This window comes from Lagenorhynchus albirostris, chromosome 8, assembly GCF_949774975.1.
Source record: "Lagenorhynchus albirostris chromosome 8, mLagAlb1.1, whole genome shotgun sequence".
Classification (NCBI taxonomy): Eukaryota; Metazoa; Chordata; class Mammalia; order Artiodactyla; family Delphinidae; genus Lagenorhynchus; species Lagenorhynchus albirostris.
Genome location: NC_083102.1, coordinates 37023362 through 37042250, shown reverse-complemented (window position 1 = coordinate 37042250; position 18889 = coordinate 37023362). Strand labels below are relative to the sequence as shown.

Genomic DNA, 18889 nt, shown 5'->3' with positions numbered 1-18889 from the left:
TTAAAACCCAAACTTGTAAAATAATTCATTGCAGGCTTCCTTTCAACAGGAAGCGTGACCGGGGAACTTAAATACTTATTTACAAATCAATTACTTGAGAAAAAGAACCAAGAAAAGGAAACTGAAAGCTTAAATGACAGGAGTCACTGTCTAGTGATGCTTAATTAGAAAGGAAGATAAAGCTTATCTGATATGTTCTTGCAGCCAGTGGGATTTGATGTCTAAAAATTCAATTTGCAGCCAACTGTTAAGAAAATCTCTACTGCCAAAAAAGTAAGTAAGGTAGACAAATAATTCATGTGTGGTGTGTAGATTTGCTGCTTCTCCATTAGTAGGGCAGTATCAGCCAATGCACAGGATAGAATGGATGGGTAAATGCCAAACAAGCTGACTGGTTAAAATGCTAACGCTTACCTTTAAAAGAAAATACCTGGATTCATCAAGAAGGCTCAAAGGAAAAAGAAGGGAATTCCCTGGTGGAGCAGTGGTTAAGAATCCGCCTGCCAATGCAGGGGACACGGGTTTGAGTCCTGGTCTGGGAAGATCCCACATGCCATGGAGTGCCTAAGCCCGTGTGCCACAACTACTGAGCCTGTGCTCTACAGCCCGCGAGCCACAACTACTGAGCCTGTGTTCCTAGAGCCCGTGCTCCACAACAAGAGAAGCCACCGCAATGAGAAGCCAGCACACTACATTGAAGAGTAGCCCCGGCTCGCTGCAACTAGAGAAAGCCCGAGTGCAGCAACGAAGACCCAATACAGCCCCCCAAAATTAATTAATTAATTAAAAAAAGAAAAAAGGAAACCCATAGTTGAACAAACACTAACTTCCTAAACATTTAACAACAGTATCCGTTATACAGCTCTTATCCTTGAAAGGGTCAAAACATTCATATTATGTATCTCATATAAAGCTCACTGTATTGTGTCTCACTTTCTGTTTTGCCTGTACACACTTGAGTGGATAAAGCCAGCTCCTGATAGCAATTTCCAGTGGGTGTGGGGCTAGGAAGGAGGAGAAGCAGCTAAAAAATGCTGATGAATTTCCTCCTTGTGGTTGATTTCGAGGAAAGTCATCATCTTTGCCTCCTCTATCAACAAAGCTTTAGACAACAATCCCTGTAGCCATCTGTCCCCACGGGAGTGAGGTCTGTGAGTCCTGTGGTGGCATGCAGGGTTGCTGGCCACTCTCCACAAACTGTCCCAGTGTGGGCTGGACATCAGCAAGGACACCTAAGCAGCTGCTCTGTGGCAGCCTCAGGACGGGGAGATGGTAAACCAGGTGGACAAGAGGTCCAGCTGGGGCACAGCTTTGCATGTAGCAGAGCTGCTGGCTGCAGGGAAGCACCAGCCGCACAGGAAGCCCTGAAATCAGAGCTGGGTTAGGTCTTTGTCATCAAAGCCACCAGGAATTGAACTGCCAATGTTACAGCAACAGAACCTGCAAACAAGCCCTTCAGACATTAGAGGACAGACAACATTCAGAATGGAAAGGATCACAGATGACTTAGGGGCTACATGCCATGCAGACAAAGTCAGGATCACAGAAGAAAACAAAATACAGGGCTAAGGATGATCTCTCTCTGTTGTTCTTACCCAGTGGATTCAATCCCCTCCCACACCCCGCACCTAAAGCAAAATCCTAAGGAATGCAAAGTATCCATCAGTGGGAAAGTGCCTTTATCTGTGTTCGCCTGTCTTCTCTTAGTGATTTCTTGATCTCTTTTGGGAGTGAGGTTAGAAGTCTCGTATTTCTTTTAATGCCTGCCACAGGGCTACCAGCACAAGGAGGTCTGGCCTTAGGTGTACTTTTTACTTTTGTCAACTGTGCTCTGCTCCTGGTCTGGGACTCCAGCACTGAACACTGTTCTGTTGTCATGTTCACGCTCAACCTTAGCTCAAAAGTTGCTTTTGTAATAAAACTTTCCTTCTTTAATGCACATCATTTATTCAATAGCTATTGCTGCTCCATCCTGATCCCTAGCCATGACCCAGTACCTAGTATTCACGAAACGTTTACCAAGCAACTATTATGTACCAGGCACTGTTACAGAAGCTAAGATAAAACTGTCATCAAGATAAATATAGCCCCTGCTCTCTGAGGCTTTCCTTCTGGGATGAGGGTAGGAGACGGACATTAAACAACTAAATCACCAATTCTTTAGTTATTACAGATGTGTTAGGTTATCCAAGAAGTAAAAAGCCAAAGAATGAGAGTAATAATGGGGTGGGTGAGACAGATAGAAGATTTCTGGAGAAATGAGAGTTCAACTGAGCCCTGAAGGGTGCATGGGGGTCAACTAGGTTCAGAAAGGAAGAGGAGAAAGTGGGTTCCAAGCAGAGTGAAGAAATATGGAGATGGGACCAGGCAGGTGGGCCGGGCCAGATCACAAGGCCTGGAGTGTGCCCCCAAAACAGAATAAAACAACTGGGATGTGAATAAAGGAACTGGGTGGGAGTGACATCATCTGGTATGAGTTTCTGAAAGGGAACTATGGCTACACAGATGGACAGGAGAAAGGAGATATGGGCAAAAAGTATAGAAACCACTGAGGCAGGTCAGAGCAGGTGGCAGTCTGTATGGAGAGGTGGGAGCTGGGGAGGGGAGAAATGGCTGGGCATGCGAGACGCTGTGGAGGCCCAAGAGCAGTGGTGGTGGTAGGTGGAGACGAAGGGCAAAGGGAGAAGAGGGCTTCAGGAACGACTCTGAGGTCTCTAGGTGGAGAGCGTTGCCACATAGACTGTATTGTAATTTGCTACATTACTTGTAACCTAATACCTGGAATGGAGTCTGCTCACAATAAACATTTGTTGAATGAGCTACACCATGAGTTCTACTGGATCTGACAGGCAACTGAAATGGACCTGACATTTCTGTGTTCGTGTTTTAACCCAGCTTAAATGGGAAATAAGTAGGTTGCACATCACATTATCACAGTCCAGTTTGCAGCAACTCCATGGGCTGGCACTCGCCCTGGGCGCCCAGGAGAAAGCAGCTATTCCTAACACCATACTTCAACGCAAACCAAGGCAGCTGCTTGTGGCATTGGAAACAAGACACACATCCCGGCTCTACTCCCCCACCCCCCGGAAATCTGTGCATATGTGATTGAGTGAAAGATAAGAAATGAAAAGATAGGGGTCCCCCCTTTCTCCAGAAACGTGCTTGCTCATTCAATCAGTATTGAAGAGATCAGAAACAAGGTCAGAGAACAAAGTTGAAATTGGATGGTGAGTAGCCCCAAATATGTACATTTACCTTTATTTTCAAACGCCACAGATGAAACTTAGGGTTGGCTACGATTTTGGTGATGCATGTTTTTCACCTTAAGTGCTATGTTCAGAGTGGCGCATTACCTAAAACTCCTAATTTTATCGTTTTCTCTTCTAGGGAAAGATGTGGAAATTCTTTTCCAAACAAGCCCCTTTCTAAGTACTTCTTTAAGAACCTGCACTTTAACATGGTTTTAACTAATATATACACCTTAAAAATTTTATGTGCTCCAATCTTTAATAAAAGCCAAGAATAGAGACTGAACAACTATGAAAACTATGAAACTCTCAGCAAGTGCTTTCAGAGCTCCCTGATGGTGGAGGCCACCCAGAAAGGCCTTCGCTCCTAAGTTTTTCCACTTTGAGCAAGGGGACCTGGGGGAAAACACAGATAAGGGCAGCGAGCAGGGAGTGGATGAAGGAATTGAGACTAGAGGGGGCAAAACACTAAGGATATTTTAACAAAGGCTTTCTTGAGGTCTCAGGGGATTTTTTAAAAAAAAAACAAAAAAACCCTATTTTTATATTGGCTAACCAACATGAAATCTACATTAAAAAAACTAAGGTCTTTACACTTCTTCCAGGGGTCCTGCATTATCATTCTACTTCTAGGGAAAAAGTGCAGCCCTTATTCATGCAGCTCTGCTCATCTCTATAAGGCACATCTACTACAGTGCAAGCTCTGGCTAATAGAAAAGCTTTAAGCAAATGGCATTTTCCAAAGTGAAAGAAATTTAATCACTTGCAGTGCCAGAGAAGTCAATACTCAATTATGCTTTAACTACAGTTCTAAGAAATAAAAGCTACCAGGCACCCGTCAACTGTAGTAATATTTCCCTCTTAAAGTTGTCAAATTAATAGATAAACCATCACACATCCTTCCTTTATATTATGGCCTAAAATGGGAGGTGGAATGGGGAGGTGGAGGCATTCATTCCCAGAATAAACTGTAAAAATAGTCTAATAGTCCACCTTCCTCCCTCGCTCCTTTACTTTCATTGCAGCCTTGTATCAAATCCACAAAAGAGCTAACAGGGACTGAGGAGTTTCTGGTGAAAAGGAAAAAAAAAATGACTTTTGGATGCTTTCTTAAGAAATCCCTACCCTAAGAAATCTGATTCTTTATTTTGTAGGAAAAGAAAGTACCACTGTCATGTTTCTCGTCATTACACACTCAGTGCACTAATGCTCACCTCTATTATCTGCGCTGAGGTTTTCCTGATAAACTGCTCAATTATCCCAAAGCAGAAATGTATATGACTTTTTCTTAGCAAGCAAATAGCTCAGCGATGACTACAGACCTCTGCTGAACAATTCAAGTAACAAGCAATGGAGCCCAGTGCAAATCTGATGCAAAACCACGGTCCCCCAGAGCCTGACCTTGCTGTCTGAGAAGACTCAGCACCTGCCCTCTCACCCCCATTGCTCAAACCATCCCTCTGCTCCCGCTCTCCACACTTCCCTGCCCCAACCTCTATACTTCAAATCTACTCTTTTTGCCATTGCTAAAGCTGTCTTCTCTAACATCATTGAGACCTTTTCCTGGCCTTCAAAAAACAGGAAGACCTTGAGGCTATGGGGAGGGGGAAGGGTAAACGGTGACAAAGCGATAAAGAGGCATGGACATATATACACTACCAAAAGTAAGGTAGTTAGCTAGTGGGAAGCAGCCGCATAGCACAGGGAGATCAGCTTGGTGCTTTGTGACTGCCTGGAGGGGTGGGATAGGGAGGGTGGGAGGGAGGGAGATGCAAGCGGGAAGAGATATGGGAATATATGTATATATATAACTGATTCATTTTGTTGTGAAGCTGAAACTAACATACCATTGTAAAGCAATTATACTCCAATAAAGATGTTAAAAAAAAAAACAGGAAGAATAGAATTGTGGGGAAAAAGGGAAAAGTCAGTTGTTCAACTTTTATACCTTAAGTACGTCTGACTGGACCCCACATGATTTAGACATCAAATAACAACCTGCTTAAATTCCAAATCTGAGCTAAGTCTTTCAGGTCTGGCCAGATGCCCTAGACTCTCACCTTGAGGGTGCAGCTCAAAGGGGTTGACTCAGTCCTGCCTGGCTGTGGAATGCCTCCAGCCCTGAGGCTGCCCCTTGGCCCTTAACTCAAGATGGCTTGAACCTTCCTATCGCTTTTTTCATTCCCTTTTGTGGTGCTGACCTTGTATTCTGTATGTATTAATTTCTAATCTAAGCTCAACTAGAGGTATTCTGCAACCATGCTGCTTCCTTTGTGTGTCTCCTCCACTTTTTTTCTCCTTGGGATTTGTAATGGTTACTTTTATATGTCAATTTGACTGTGCCATGAGAGCCCAGATATTTGGTTAAACATTATCTTGGGTGTGTCTGTGTGAGTGTTTCTGGATGAGAATAACATGTGATTTGGTAGACAAAGTAAAGCAGATTGTCCTCCCCAATGTGGGTGGGCCTCATCTAATCCGCTGAAGCCCTGCATACAAGAAAAGGTGGAGTAAGGGAGGGTTTACTCTCTCTGCCTGTCATTCAGCTAAGAAGTCCATCCTCTCCTGCTTTCAGATTTAGACTGGAATTTATACAATCACCTCTCCTGGTTTTCAGGCCTTGGGACTCAGACTGGAACGACACCATCTGCTTTCTTGAGTCTCCAGCTTGCCAACTGCAGACCTTGGCACTTCTCAGCCTCCATAAGCACATGGGGCAATGCCTTATAATAAATCTCCTTACACACACATACACACACGCACACAGACATACACTATTGGGTCTGCTTCTCTGCAGAACCCTAATATAGGATTCTAGTACTAAGCCAACTTTCAGAACTTTCCCTCTTTCCTAGGGGCTTGTAACATCTACAGTTTTGTTCTCCAAAATGTTTTGAAATTTATTAAAGTGTGGGCCAATTGTGCTCCACATTCCTTTCTAGCTAATATGAACCCCCAGAAAATGAGGTCACTTTCTCAGATTCTTCTCACTTCTCTATCACTAACCAGTTCATCTTTGCTAATCAGAATTCAGCTCAGAGTAGCAATTATCTTTGCCATACACCATGTTCTGAGAAATGGAACTGTCATTATGGCAGTCAAGAATTAAGTACTTTGTCTTCAGCTGAATACATAGCCAGTTGATACCCTGTAACATACTTATCCCTACTTTATTTTGCCCTGTTCAGATTTATAATTTTAATCAGAAAAGTGTCATTTGTAACTTCCATCTGGCCAAGATGTGTGTACTTACATGAATGCAGCACTTCGTGTTCCATTTATTTTACTTTTAATAAGTAAATAAAATTCATAGACTTCTGAGTGTTTTTGACCTTCTACGCCATCACACTGCTTCTGAACTGTTTGTTTTACCCATATGTAGTAGGCAGAATAAACGGTTGCCCCCAAAGATATCTACATCTTAATTCTCAGAACCTGTGAATATGTTATGTGAAAAGAATACATTAGATGAAAGAGATTTTGCAGAAATGATTAAATTAAGTATGTAGAGATAGGGAGATTATCCAGGTGGGCACCATGTAAACATAGGGGTCCTTACAAGTGAAAGCAGCTAGACAGAGTCAGAGGGAGATGTGAAGACGCTACACTGCTGGCCTTAAAGATGAAGGAGGGGGCCACAAACCAAGGAATGCAGGTGGCCTCTAGAAGCTGTAAAAGGCAAGAAAACGAATTGTCCTCTAGACGCTATACAAAGGAACGTCACTCTGTTGACACCCTGATTTTAGCCCAGTGAGAAGCATTTTGGACTTCTGCCCTACAGACATGTAACATAAGAAATTTGAGTTACATTAATCCACTAAGTTTGTGGTAGTTGTTGTAGCATCAATAGGAAACTAAGAGGCCAAAACTATATGTAAAACACGAGTCTGATTTCACCATATTTTGGTGATGCTACTCTTTTTTTTGGTTATGCTTCCTAGGTAATATTTACCCATTCTCTGTCATTTGGTTATAGGTATTTTGGGGGAAATAAGACAAAACTGGGGCAACCAAATTCCAAACTCCCTTTATAAAAACTCCTTTCCTTGTTTTAAGAAGTGTGTGTACTTTTTTTTTTTTTTAAGTAGAGGTCAAATGTATTAGACTTAATCCCTTTACCTGTTGTTCTCTACCAGAGCCTCTCTTACTATGGTTCTCTGCACCCACACAATGCCCTTAGTTACAGTTTTATATTGTCCCTCTTCTTCTTCCAATTAGACAGAATCTGCTTATTTTTGTGAGATTTGCCATGGTCCTTGTAGGGTTCACACTCTCCTCTTAACCACCAGCCAAGACCTCCTACCTGGTTCTTTGACACGGTCTACGGAGCCAATGATTTGCACTGCATATCTTTGCCTCCAGTATCTCATCTTTCAACTGGACTACACAGATGTGCTCCATCTATCCCCCAAGTCCACAGTTTCTGACTTAGAATTTCAGAGTCACTAGAAGTACTTTCTAGGTTTGCTAACACTATTGCTGGGTCCCACGTGATTTAAATAGAAGGTACTTTGAGCCTTGGAAGGCTCTCAGAAATGCCTGCTGTTTTTCTCCATGAAGATGGCCTCCTTCCAGATGCGCCCTGCCATTTATACATGACGACAGTCTATTTTCCTCAGTAGTGAGTCACTAAACAGCAAGCTAATTCTATCTTCCTGGGGCACTGACAGAAGTCGACCCTCTTACTAACATCTGCACATGCTTCTAAGTGTTCCATTGATCGGGAGCTGCTTTGCTTCCCAAAAGTTTATGCTTCTCCATAATTATCCTCCATGGTGACTGTCCCACATATCATGAGAGGTAGGTTCCCCCACCTCCCCCTCCTCCTCCACACCAGTGTCACCATCACTAAAGCCCAGCACTGGCTCTGAGTCTCTCCTCCAGATCACAAGCACAGACTCTCCAGGGTCCACGCATCCTTGGTCTCTTGAGTCCCTCTATCCTGGCCCCCTAAATAATCTCATCACCTCCCACAGAGAGCTGGTATCTTTTCTTCCGGCTTGTAGCAGCTACTTTTTGTTTCTCCTAAGTTCTGATTTCTCTACCACCTCCTGAGCATCAGTAATCAATAAGAAACTGAGCCCACAGACAGAACACATCTCGCAGGGGTAATTAATGAACACAATCCCCCCAAATAATTTCCGTATATTTGAAAACCGTTTTCAACATGTTTTCATGTTGCTCTTTTGGTGTCAGATTTTAACCTAACAAAGAATTATCTGGCCTGTGAGGGAGAAATATGGTAAAAATCATCTATTCTTCTGAGAGGGGAATGAACTCTTCTCAGTTTGGTAAAAAAAAATTGAAAGTCTAGTCAAATTGGGATGCCTGGTCTGGACCTTAACCCTTGCACTTCACACCACCTTTTCTTAACCCTGGAGGAAGCCCTAACCACTGAAGCAGAACCTCTAGGGCTCTCAGGGACAGAGTTTGAAAACTACCATGAGAAACATCTCTTTTCCAGGATGAGATGTATTTTTATGTGGAAAAATCAGAAGGTTGAACTTTCTCTCATGTTGATTCAAGCATTGTTAATTTCAGGAAAAAAATCAGAAACATACTAACAGTCTATCAACAGGAGAAAAAATAAATTAACCATTTTATACACACACACACACACACACACACACACACACACTCAGTGGAATACTATACAAGAGTAAAAAAGAACTACAGCTATATCTAATAGCATGGATAAATATAAAAGTGTAATATTAGTCAAAAAGACGCACTCTACTTAATGACATTCAACATAATGTCATCATATAAAGACTAAAAGATGAAAATATTTTCAAGAGGTTAAAAAAATATGTTTTTATAGCTACAGAATAAAGGCATAGAAAATAGAAATGGAATCTCTGATAGTGGAAACTTCTATGAAGGAAGCGAATATATACAAGAGGGCCTGAATATTTCTATAATGACAAATCTCTTAAAAGACCTAGAGCAAATATCTGATATTGCTGAGATTTACTCATATTATGCTCTATTCTTGTTTGTATGTTTAAAATGTTTTACAATAAAATAATGTAAAAAAGGTTTATTAAATATATTTTAAACACCATTTCAAAAATACTGCACTATACACACATATCTGCATTCATGTGAAAACATAATTCACAGAAGAATTTCTAAAAGTTTTTGATTCAGTGATAATGACAGAAACTTCTTAAACTTTAAAATGAGACTGGTATTTTATTATTTTTTTCAGAAAAAAAACCAGAAGAAACAAGAGGCAATGGGATTTAATAATAGATATTATGACAAAATCAATCAATAAATAATAGATATTATGACAAAATCAAATTAGTCACTAGCTATTAGGATAAAATAAAAAATGACAATACACTGAAACTTTCACCCAGTTTCAGAACACAAATTGATGGAAAACTTTTAAGGACAAGAGAGACAAATAAACAAAGATCATAGCAGGTCCCTGTAAGCATCTCTGAAAGAAAAATGTTAAATTTTGTTGAATGTTAAAAAAAAAATCTAGAGCAAGGAAAAAAAGCATGCCCTATACTACAACTTGTTATGATTAGAATTAATAATTTAATCATTAGAGTTTTCATTCCTTCTAGAAATAAAGTTTGAAGAGCCATACTTTTGTATCTGACTATTTAATAAACTTATTCTACCATCCAAATAAACAATGCTTTTGAGAAAGTAGTTCTTAGTTTCTTTTTTTAATTGCTTCTGCTGACCTATAACGACAAAATGTAAATAATGGCTTTCTAGAGACACTGTTTCATCCAAGAGACCCAGCACCTTACCTGGGTTTGTATACAGCTGGCTTTCCACGGTTTTGCCGATGCACTGCAGTTTAACAGCTTGCAGGGCGTCATCCACGTGCACGATGGTCGGCAGACTGCCCAGGGTGTCCTGTACCAAGTTGGCCACTTCCCGGACATCAAAGAGCTTCAACAGCTCCGAGTACACAGCTGGGAAGGAGCTCAGAAACACAGCCTTAAAGAGATGAAATTTAAATCAATTCCCAGATACGACCTGAGAAATCAGCTATAAAATGTCAGTGAGTTTAAGATCGTGACAAGTATTTTTGAATGCTAGAAAAATGGATGTAAAATGTTTCTGGTACTGAAACTAAAAAGACTAAAAAGGTTAAAAGGCAAAATTTAGAAAAAAAAAAGTGTACCAAAATAGAGCAACTTTTCAAAATATGCAAAGGTACAACATAGTAAAAACTGGGAAATTCTGTAAAACTACTGACATTAGCAAGATGATGGACATTATGCCCAGAGAATCAGCAGAATGCAGCACGATCAAATGGAAAGAATGCTCAACTAAGACCTGGATTGTAATTATTTATGTTTCATTCTTTTTGGAGAAGCTTTCTGAAGTGCTCATTTAAATCTCATTTACTTTTAAGAAGCCAAACACATTAATTCTCTAAAGCACTCAATTTATGATTAAAGAAAAATACATAGGACATCAGAAGGCATCAGAAGACCTATATTATATGTAGGACTAGTTTGGCTTCTAATAAACTGTGCGACCTTGGACAAATCTTTTTAACCCCATAGGTTTCAGTTTCATCACCTGCAAAACAACAAGATCATTAGAACAACTCCTTAGGTTTCTTCAAGATATACTGAAAACCCAGAACTGTCTGTATCCTTTATATAAGAAACCTGATAATTATATTTTAGGGGAAAAAAAAAGATGCTAACATAAAACCCTGAGGGGCATACTTTAAAAACTGGGCTAGGAGAGGACCTTCCAGATGGAAGAGGAGTAAGACAAGGAGATCACTTTCCTCCCCACAAGCACATGAAAAATACATTTACATGTGGAACAACTCCTAAAGAACACCTACTGAATGCTGGCAGAAGACCTCAGGCTTCCCAAAAGGCAAGAAACTCCCCACGAACCTGGCTGTGTGGCTGACAGGGTCTTGGTGCTCCGGCTGGGTGTCAGGCCTGAGGCTCTGAGGTGGAAGAGCCGAGTTCAGGACATTGGACCACCAGAGATCTCCCAGCCCCACATAATGTCAATCGGCAAAAGCACTCCCATAGATGTCTGTCTCAATGCTAAGACCCAGCTCCACTCAACGACCAGCAAGCACCACTGCTGGACAGCCCATGCCAAACAACTAGCAAGACAGGAACGCAACACCACCCATTAGCAGAGAGGCTGCCTAAAATCATAAGTTCACAGACACCCCAAAACACATCACCGAATGCGGTCCTGCCCACCAGAAAGACAAGACCCAGCCTCATCCACCAGAACAAAGGCACCAGTCCCTTCCACCAGGAAGCCTACACAACCCATTGAACCAACCTTATCCACTGAGGGCAGACACCAAAAACAACGGGAACTATGAACCTGAAGCCTGTGAAAAGGAGACCCCAAACACAGTAAGTTAAGCAAAATGAGAAGACAGAGAAAACCACAGCAGATGAAGGAGCAAGATAAAAACCCACCAGACCAAACAAATGAAGAGGAAATAGGCAGTCTACCTAAAAAAGAATTCAGAGTAATGATAGTAAAGATAATCCAGAATCTAGGAAATAGAATGGAGACAATACAAGAAATGTTTAACAAGGACCTGGAAGAATTAAACAGCAAACAAACAATGACAAACAACAAAGGAAATGAAATTAAAAATTCTCTAAAAGGAATCAATAGCAGAAAAACTGAGGAAGAAGAATGGATAAGTGACCTGGAAGATTAAATACTGGGAAAAACTACCACAGAGCAGAATAAAGAAAAAAGAATGAAAAGAATTGAGGACAGTCTCAGAGACCTCTGGGACAACATTAAACATACCAACATTCGAATTATAGGGGTTCCAGAAGAAGAAGAGAAAAAGAAAGGAACTGAGAAAATATTTGAAGAGATTATAGTTGAAAACTTCCCTAATATGGGAAAGGAAATAGTCAATCAAGTCCAGGAAGTACAGAGTCCCATACAGGATAAATCCAAGGAGAAACACACCAGGACACATACTAATAAAACTATCAAAAATTAAATACAAAGAAAAAATATTGAAAGCAGCAAGGGAAAAACAACAAATAACACACAAGGGAATCCCCATAATGTTAACAGCTGATCTTTCAGCAGAAACTCTGCATGCCAGAAGGGAGTGGCAGGGCATATTTAAAGTGATGAAAGAGAAAAACCTACAACAAAGATTACTCTACCCAGCAAGGATCTCATTCAGATTTGACAGAGAAATTAAAATCTTTACAGACAAGCAAAAGCTAAGAGAATTCAGCACCACCAAACCAGCTTTACAGCAAATGTTAAAGGAACTTCTCTAGGCAGGAAACACAAGAGAAGGAAAAGACCTATAATAACAAACCCAAAACAATTACGAAAATGGTAATAGGAACATACATATCGATAATTACATTAAGTGTAAATGGATTAAATACTCCAACAAAAAGACATCTACTGGCTGAATGGATACAAAAACAAGACCTGTACATATGCTGTCTATAAGATACCCACTTCAGTCCTAGGGATACATACAGACTGAAAGTGAGGGGATGGAAAAAGATATTCCGTGCAAATGGAAATCAAAAGAAAGCTGGAGTAGCAATTCTCATATCAGACAAAATCGACTTTAAAATAGAATCAATCCAAGAAGAAGATATAACAATTGTAAATATTTATGTACCCAACATAGGACCACCTCAATACATAAGGCAAATGCTAACAGTCATAAAAGAGGAAATCGAAAGCAACACAATAATAGTACGGGAATTTAACATCCCACTTCCACCAATGGACAGATCAACCAAAATGAAAATAAAGAAGGAAACACAAGCTTTAAATGATACATTAAACAAGATGGATTTAATTGATATATATAGGACATTCCATCCAAAAACAACAGAATACACTTTCTTCTCAAGTGTTCATGGAACATTCTCCAGGATAGATCATAGCTTGGGTCACAAATCAAGCCTTGGTAAATTTAAGAAAATTGAAATCATATCAAGTATCTTTTCTGATCACAGTGCTATGAGACCAGATATCAATTACAGGAAAAAAAAACTGTAGAGGATACAAACAGATGGAGGCTAAACAATATACTACTAAATAACCAAGAGATCACTGAAGAAACAAAAGAAGAAATTTAAAAATACCTAGAAACAAATGACAATGAAAACACGACAGCCCAAAACATATGGGATGCGGCAAAAGCAGTTCTAAGAGGGAATTTTATAGTAATACAATCCTACCTCAAGAAACATCTCAAATAAATAACCTAACCTTACACCTAAAGCAATTAGAAAAAGAAGAACAAAAAACCCCAAAGTTAGCAGAAGGAAAGACATCATAAAGATGAGATCAGAAATAAATGGAAAAGAAATGAAGGAAACATGAGCAAAGATCAATAAAATTAAAGCTGGTTCTTTGAGAAGATAAACGAAATTGCTAAACCATTAGTCAGACCCATGAAGAAAAAAGTGAGAAGACTCAAATCAACAGAATTAGAAATGAAAAAGCAGAAGTAACAACTGACACTGCAGAAATACAAAGGTTCATGAAAGATTACTACAAGCAACTATATGCCAATAAAATGGACAACCTGGAAGAAATGGACAAATTCTTAGAAAAGTACAACCTTCGGAGACTGAACCAGGAAGAAGTAGAAAATATAAACAGACAAATCACAAGCACTGAAACTGAAACTATGATTAAAAATCTTCCAACAAACAAAAGCCCCAGACCTGATGGATTCACAGGAGAATTCTAATAAACATTTAGAGAAGAGATAAAACCTGTCCTTCTCAGACTCTTCCAAAATATAGCAGAGGGAGGAATACTCCCAAACTCATTCCATGAGGCCACCATCACCCTGATACCAAAACCAGACAAAGATGTCACAAAAAAAGAAAACTACAGGCCAATATCATTGATGAACAGAGATGCAAAAATCCTCAACAAAATACTAGTAAACAGAATCGAATAGCACATTAAAAGGATCATATACCATGATCAAGCGGGGTTTATCCCAGGAATGCAAGGATTCTTCAATATACACAAATCAACCAACGTTATACACCCTCTTAAAATGAAGGATAAAAACCATATGATCATCTCAATAGATGCAGAAAAAGCTTTTCACAAAATTCAATACCCATGTATGATAAAAACTCTCCAGAAAGTAGGCATAGAAGGAACTTATCTCAACAAAATAAAGGTCATATATGAGAAACCCACAGCCAACATCATTCTCAATGGTGAAAAACTGGAAGCATTTCCACTATCAGGAACAAGACAAGGTTGCTGACTCTCACCACTATTATTCAACATACTTTTGGAAATTTTAACCACAGCAATCAGAGAAGAAAAGAAATAAAAGGAATCCAAATCGGAAAAGAAGATGTAAAACTGTCACTGTTTGCAGATGACATGATACTATACATAGAGAATCCTAAAGATGCTACCAGAAAACTACTAGAGCTAATCAATGAATTTGGTAAAGTAGCAGAATACAAAATTAATGCACAGCAATCTCTTGCACTCCTATACACTAATGATGAAAAATCTGAAAGAGAAATTAAGAAAACACTCCCATTTACCACTGCAACAAATGAATAAAATACCTAGGATTAAACCTACCTAAGGAGACAAAAGACCTGTATGCAGAAAACTATAAGACACTGATGAAAGAAATTAAAGATGATACCAACAGATGGAGAGATATACCATATTCTTGGATAGGAAGAATCAACACTGTGAAAATGACTATACTACCCAAAGCAATCTACAGATTCAATGTAAGCCTGTCAAACTACCAATGGCATTTTTCACAGAACTAGAACAAAAAACTTCACAATTTGTATGGAAACACAAAAGACCCCGAATAGCCAAAGCGATCTTGAGAAAGAAAAATGGAGCTGGAGGAATCAGGATCCCTGACTTCAGACTGTACTCCAAAGCTACAGTAATCAAGACATATAGTAGTTGCACAAAAACAGCAATATAGATCAATGGAACAAGATAGAAAGACCAGAGATAAACCCACGCACATATAGTCACCTTATCTTTGATAAAGGAAGCAAGAATATACAATGGAGAAAAGATAGCCTCTTCAATAAGTGGTGTTGGGAAAACTGGACAGCTACATGTAAAAGAATGACATTAGAACACTCCCTAACACCATACACAATAATAAACTCAAAATGGATTAAAGACCTAAATGTAAGGTCAGACACTATATATAAAATTCTTAGAGGAAAATATAGGCAGAACACTCTATGACATAAATCACAGCAAGATCCTTTTTGGCCCACCTCCTAGAGAAATGGAAATAAAAACAAAAATAAACAAATGGGACTTACTGAAACTTAAAAGCTTTTGCACAGCAATGGAAATCATAAACAAGACGAAAAGACCACCCTTAGAATGGGAGAAAATATTTGCAAACGAAGCAGCTGACAAAGGATTAATCTCCAAAATTTACAAGCAGCTCATGCAGCTCAATATCAAAAAAACAAACAACCCAATCCAAAAATGGGCAGAAGATCTAAATAGACATTTCTCCAAAGAAGATATACAGATTGCCAACAAACATGTGAAAGTATGCTCAACATTACTAATCATTAGAGAAATGCAAATCAAAACTAAAATGAGGTATCACCTTACACCAGTCAGAATGGCCATCATCAAAAAGCTACAAACAATAAATGCTGGAGAGGGTGTGGAGAAAAGGGAACCCTCTTGCTCTGTTGGTGGGAATGTAAATTGATACAAGCACTATGGAGAACAGTATGGAGGTTCCTTAAAAAACTAAAAATAGAGCTACCATATGACCCAGCAATCCCACTACTGGGCATATACCGAGAAAACCATAATTCAAAAAGAGTCATGTACCCCAATGTTCATTTCAGCACTATTTACAATAGTCAGGACATGGAAGCAACCTGAGTGTCCTTCGACAGATGAATGGATAAAGAAGATGTGGCACATATATACAATGGAATATTACTCAGCCATAAAAAGAAATGAAATTGAGTTATTTGTAGTTAGGTGGATGAACCTAGAGTCTGTCAAAGAGTGAAGTAAGTCAGGAAGAGAAAAACAAATACCGTATGCTAACACATATATATGGAATCTAAAAGAAAAAAAATGGTTCTGAAGAACCTAGGGGCAGGACAGGAATAAAGATGCAGACGTAGAGAATGGACTTGTGGACACGGGGAGAGGGAAGGGTAAGCTGGGATGAAGTGAGAGAGTGGCATGGACATATATACACTACCAAATGTAAAATAGAGAGCTAGTGGGAAGCAGCCGCATAGCACAGGGAGATCAGCCTGGTGCTTTGTGACCACCTAGAGCGGTGGGATAGGGAGGGTGGGAGGGAGATGAAAGAGGGAGGGGATATGGGGATATATATGTATACATATACCTGATTTACTTTGTTATACAGTAGCAACTCACACAACAATGTAAAGCAATTATACTCCAGTAAAGATATTAAAAAGATAAAGTAAACAAAATAAAATACACTTAGCCCCACTTTATATCACAAATATTTTAAAAATATTGAATAATCAATTTTTAAACAAATTCATTGCATTTGTGATGTACCAGGAATTCAGAATAGTCAAATAAAGCAACGATTAAGTCTCTGAAAAAAAAATAAATAAAAATTAAAAAAAAAAACAACTGGTCTAGGATTGTACATCTAAACAAACTCAGCCTTTTAAAATTCCACAAAAGGAGGGCAGTGGAAGGAAAAGTCGATCAGCCTCAAACACCTGGTGAAGGAAGGTATTACATTTTGTAATATGAGATTCAAGGGCTGTTGGGTTTACCATTGAGATCTGACACCAGGGGAAGGTAGGTCAAGTCTACAAGTGCTGATGATTCAAACACAGAACTAAATTCAAATTCATGGAGTTTGGTATTTACCTGTATAGCAGCAGCAGAAATTGTAGAAGAGCCAAGACCTGTGTTTGATGCCAGAATCATCAGAATGCTTAAGGTGCTGGGGTCAACAGCTATGTTTTCCCCTTGACTCTTAAAAATTATAGATTTTCTTGAATGTACTTAAAATTAATAACCTGATATTCCCTGGTAAAGACTATATTTATATAGCCTACATTTCACTCTGCAAAGAGCTGAGTCATACAGACGAAATGTAAAAAAATTAAAATAAAATGAGCCCAGCTTTCTGGTCACTAAATCACCTAAGTTGACTTTCCTCAGGAATCCCTTAATTTATCCATCAATTCTTTATTTATACCTCTTTATTTCAAAAAGGTATTTGAATGTGCTTGCAGTGTAAGATACAATTATTAAAAAGGATAAAGGAACAAGGACGTTGTGATGAGGGCAGAAAGACAGCTGTAATAGCTATCTAAGCTAAAGATTTTTACTGAAAATAAAAATAAAAACATGATTTTGTTTTGACCTTCTTGGTAGCCAAGGCAAATAGAGAAAGATAATTAATAGGAACTTGGGGCAGGGTCTTGGGCCTCAACTCCTTCCGCCATTCCTCTTTTCTTGGGGTTTCCAAGGTAGAGACCTGTCCTTGGAATGGGAAACCAAGATCCACTGTATATAGCTGACTAAGCCTTCAGTCCTGCCCAGGGCAGGGCTCCTAAGGACAGAGTCATTAACAGGCTGGGCTTAGGCCAGGAGTACTAAATGAACGTCCTAATACCAGGATGGCCAGATCTATAGAGCAGCCATCCATTGATCCAACCTGAAGGATTGCTGGGATGGCTATTCTACCTCCAGGAGATGGAATTTGCTCTGAGTTGTAGCTCACATGGAAAAAATGCAAAATGGAGCAAGGATACTGGGTTTTTGTCTTTCAGGCAAGAATCTTTAAGGACCAGTGGGTAACCTTGGCTCTGGACATGGTAGGCAGAGTTCTAAGATGATCTCCATGAACTTTGTCCCCTGATGCTGTTCCCATGCAGAAGTTTTCTCTGGCTCGTGGTGGGGGAACTCAGAGATTTGAAGCATGAGAAGGATTTGACAAACTGTGCCTGGCTTCGAGGATGGAGGGGCCACACACCAAGGAATGCAAGTGGCCTCTAGGAGCTGAGAGCACCCAGATCCTCCTCCCACCCCTGGGTGACAGTCAGCATGGAAATGGGAATCTCACTCACAAGGAAACTGATGCCTGTCAAAAGCCTGAAAGATCTAGAAAGTGAATTCCTCCCCAGAGCCTCCAGATAAGCCATCAAAGCCAACACCTTGATTTTGGCTGTAGGACCAAGACCTGACCAAGCCTTCCAACCTACAGAACTTGAGCTAATAAATGGGTGTTATCTAAAGCCACGGTGGTCATTTGTTATGCAGCAACAGAAACCTAACTGTTGGATCAATCAGATTAGTGGCACCTTCCTTCTTGGAAGAGAGAGCTAAGAAAGTGTGGGGTCAAAGGGGGACTTGGAATGGGAAGAAGTGTTTAGCATTCTCCCAAAACATAAAGGAACAAAGTCCTCATTGCTTAATGAAGAAAACTAACTGCTTCATTATTTTGTATAAATTTTCTCTTAGCATTAAACTAAATAAAATTATCATTTCAAAATTTTCAAGTATAGGATACTGCATAAAATAATAGAGAACGACTTCAGTAGAGTTTATGAAGATATTTAGAAACTATTATATATTTTATATATCATCTCTTGATAAAAAGCTAAGGG

At 39.6% G+C, this 18889-nt stretch overlaps 1 protein-coding gene across 1 annotated transcript in view; it reads right to left on the bottom strand.

Annotated features, from left to right (window-relative positions):
* DOCK4 (dedicator of cytokinesis 4) overlaps nucleotides 1-18889 on the bottom strand; it is a 486038-nt gene that overhangs the window by 113257 nt on the left and 353892 nt on the right. Inside the window, exon 23 of the mRNA XM_060156832.1 lies at nucleotides 10025-10217. Within this exon, the coding sequence (XP_060012815.1) occupies nucleotides 10025-10217 (193 nt within the window). The remainder of the gene's footprint in view (nucleotides 1-10024; nucleotides 10218-18889) is intronic.